General features: G+C 40.7%; 1 protein-coding gene across 1 annotated transcript in view; it reads right to left on the reverse strand.

Annotated features, from left to right (window-relative positions):
- Positions 1–1,508, reverse strand: part of LOC122085215 (protein FREE1-like) — a 12,355-nt gene extending 10,847 nt beyond the window's left edge. Inside the window, exon 1 of the mRNA XM_042653693.1 lies at positions 178–1,508. Within this exon, the coding sequence (XP_042509627.1) occupies positions 178–1,248 (1,071 nt within the window). The 5' untranslated portion in view covers positions 1,249–1,508. The remainder of the gene's footprint in view (positions 1–177) is intronic.
- Between the last annotated feature and the right edge of the window lie 2,380 nt (positions 1,509–3,888).

Raw genomic sequence — 3,888 nt, forward strand, 5'->3', positions numbered from 1 at the left:
AAAAAAAAAAAACAATGAACCGAACATAAAGCTAGGACATAAAGATGTTATCTTTCGATCAGTCTAACCTAATTATCTGCGTAAGTTGTAACCAAATTCTGACACCAACAGAGACCAATTAATAACTTCGAATTACCCCTATCAAGTCGTGTACAGGTGGAGTTTTGTGTTACGAACCTGGCAAAGAACATCCATGGTCCCCTGACTCGAGCCTTCGGGGAGAAGCTTAACCCTGAATTTCAGCACTCCGTTCTTGACGTCCTGCTGCGCCTCTGACTTTGGAACAGCTCTCACAATCTTGGCAGAAACAGAAGTCACCTGTTCCTTCCCGGACGAGGGGAAGCTCAAGGATCTCCCATAATCATCAAAAGCCGTCGCCGACCAAGTTGATGACTTGGGGGCAGTGCCTCGAGCACCGTAGGGCTCCATCCTACCCCCATCATAGGCATAGACACCATCTCCATGGCCGGCATCATCACGTAGACCACCTCGATCGTAATGGGCAGCGCTGTCGGGTCTCTTGTCGTGGAAATCCGACCCCATATCAGACCGGCTTCCACCATACAGGCCTTGACCTCCATACCGTGCGGAATTGTCATCGAGATAACCACCACCACCGACGCCATGATCGAACTTCACGCCGCCATCGTAAGCATTATCGTACATGTGGGGCGGCACCGAAGAACCGAGTTGGGTGTAGGAGGAGGTCGAGTATGGCGCCGAGAACGATGGATTCGTGTTGGTTGGAGGAATCGAAGAGGGTGGGGGTGGAGAAGGGCCATAATTCGTAGACGCCAGATGCTGATCATACGCTGGGTAATAGGAAGGTTGTTGTAGCGTCGGTGGATAAGGCGCCTGGGGCTCTGCTACCGGTACCGGTGCCGGTGCCGGTGCCGGAGGGAAAGACAGGTAGGGAGAAGAAGGCTGAGGGGAGGGATTGATGAACTGGAAGTTGGGGTTTTGAGCATAGGAAGGTGCGCTGGAAGGGAGGGTGGAAACAGGATCGGAGTTCTGGGAATAGGGAGGGTAAGGAGAGGAGAAGCCAGGGAAATCGGATGATGAAGAATGGTTGGATGAGAAAGGAGGTGCAGAGGCGTAGGTCGTCGGCAAAGGATTGGGCTGCGGATCGATTGAGGTAGGAGGACTAGGGTTAGGGTTAGGGTTAGGGTTAGGGTTAGGGTTTTGAAAGTGAGATGGTGGATGGTATTGTTGATAATAAGGAGAGCCGTAATCTCCCTGTTGCATCATCTCTGAATTTTAGGGTTCTTCTGTCCCGTTTGCAGAGAAGATTGATTTGGTTGAGTTTGGTCGCCACGAGTCCGCAGATGAACAAAGCAATTCAATTGTCTGCAAGAGAGCGAGAGAGCGCGAGAGCGCGTGAGAGGACACGAAAGGAATATGTTGTTATGAAAACTCTTTCCGTGTCCCTGTTGAAACTGGAAAGCCCGGATCGTCTCCATCCATCGAGTAGGACTTGGATCCACTATGGTGCAATAGGAAGTCCAGTGCGCATCTAACTCCGTGTCTGAGCATTTCTGACCATTGAGTGCACACCAAACGCCTTGTTGCGCTAATGGAGATTGACCATCAGGTGTGGAGAGTGGGGACCAGGAGTATGCTACAATTAATCGAAAAAATCCCAAGATCCCCTTGCACGTATGTTCACCTACTCGACTTATACATGTGAGATTCCAACACTATTCCACTTTTTTGCCACTTATAGAGTGAAGAGAGGGTTTATACAAAAGCAAAAGAGATAAGCGTTGGATCCTCATATGTATTTGCAGGAGAATGTTTGTTTAGAAGATCCAACTTGGGGCTCACCTGCACATTTTAGGTGGACATACGTGCAAAGGATATGATATCTTACATGATCCCCTCATAACTTTGATGGGAGAAAAAATGACAACTCCATTTGATTCCATAGGAAATTAAAAGAAAGGGAAGCGAAATTTTCAAACCTAAAAAATAAACTTTCGTAATATAATACACATTACCTTCTTACACCATTATTTCACTAATTCTAAACCATTCAACCCCAAGAGGGTTGCTCAATTGGCAAAGACCAACATCTCAAAATTAAGAGGTCATGAGTTCTACTTGTTGGTGTATAATGTCTTATATTCCGTCGCAATTTAATCTAGGGAATATTGATGCAGAAGCCCTTGACAGGCTGAAGGGCCGTCGACTCGAATTTTTTATTTGAGGGTAGTTTTGTACTTTTTGGATTAGAGTTTTTCACTATATATATTTATAGTGAGGTTTTTTTTCTCTATAATGCAAGCAATTATTAGAGAGGTGTGAGGACGAGCATTATAAACCTATTATCCATTGATAGTGAAGCAGAATCTCATCTCATTTAGGACATAGGCAATCTTGCCGAACCTTGTAAACATGTGTGCATTGCTTGTTATTGTTTTCCATTATCTTCTGCATTGTTTTTTAGGGTTGGGTTTTACTTGGGTTTAATAATAAAAAAAAAAAAAACCCAAACTATTTCATAGTTGATTATTTAATTTTATTTTCTTGCTTCCAACTCTTTTCGATTTAAAAAAATAAAATAAAAATTACATCTACAAATCGTCATTACTAAATTTGATAAGAAAATTTATGAAAAAAAAAAAATAATTTACATAATCATGTTGAAAGATGAACATAATTTTTTTTTTTCGTAAGATTAATTCTTTTTTTTACTTTCTTTCTTCACTGTGGAGATATAATCAACTTTACCTCTCCAAACTATACTTTTAAATTTAACATTATAATGAATTTTTCAAAAGGTGGGCTTTGGGCCACACTGGGCTATTCATGGATGTGATCGATGACCTAAAGCCACTCTTTTCACAATGGAGACCTAGCCCAAAGGAAAAAATAAGCTTAGAGAAGGGGCCCATTCCACCTTTAATGATTGGTAGGACTTAAGAGAAAGGACCAATTATAGTAACGAAGGTATAAGATCAAATGCCAATAGGCCGTAACCAGGCAGATCAGATTGAAGCTCTTAAATAGAACCATTAACTTGTAACTATTTAACAGTTCTAAAACTAGCCCACTTAGGGAGAGGCCCAACTTCTGTGGACTCGTACAACCCCCTCCCTCCCCCATTAAAAAACCCAACCAGAAAGAAAATTTTCTTCACATGTTAAGTTTACTTACTCTTGAATTCTTGATAGAGTTGGAGTTGGTCATTTACTGAACTAAGGTAATCAAGAAAATAAAAAAAGAAGTGTAAAAAAACATAACAAGACAAAAATCATAATTGCACGATGATTTTTTTGTGTTTATTTATCTCTTTAAATTTAATATTTTTTTGAATTTTTATTTTATTTTATTTAATTCCAAACATAGCCTAACTCTTCGAAAACCCCATTAAAATGTCAAAATTTTGAATTTGTTGGATTTCATGCTGAAAGCTTCCTTCGCTCCTTGCATGCATGTGATTACACCAGTCACGATGCATGCCCCCTTGTGGACCCGTTATTCTCTTCATGGGTCCCAAGCCCAACAATCGTTGTAAGGTATAGCCCAGCCCAGACCAAATTTTAATCTTATTACCTTGCGTTTGGACAAAGGTTCGAATTATGCCCAACAAAGTTATAATTGAAACTGTATTAGCTATTTGAACCTCGCCCACCACCCCCCAAGTAGTTTTTTTTTTTTTTTTTTGACCAATTCCAATCATTAGATGTGAATATAATCTATAATGATATGGATATAATCTATAATCGTTGTAAGGCAAAAATGAATACACCCAATTGGCAAAACAAAACATTTAAGGCAATGGAACTTTATTGAATATATTTATGGGGGATTTACTATCACACTCTTACACTTACCCTATATTAATTAAAACTCCTCTACCTCTTACTTTTTTTTTTTTTTTTTTTT

The sequence above is a fragment of the Macadamia integrifolia genome, chromosome 7 (assembly GCF_013358625.1).
Source record: "Macadamia integrifolia cultivar HAES 741 chromosome 7, SCU_Mint_v3, whole genome shotgun sequence".
Taxonomy (NCBI): Eukaryota; Viridiplantae; Streptophyta; class Magnoliopsida; order Proteales; family Proteaceae; genus Macadamia; species Macadamia integrifolia.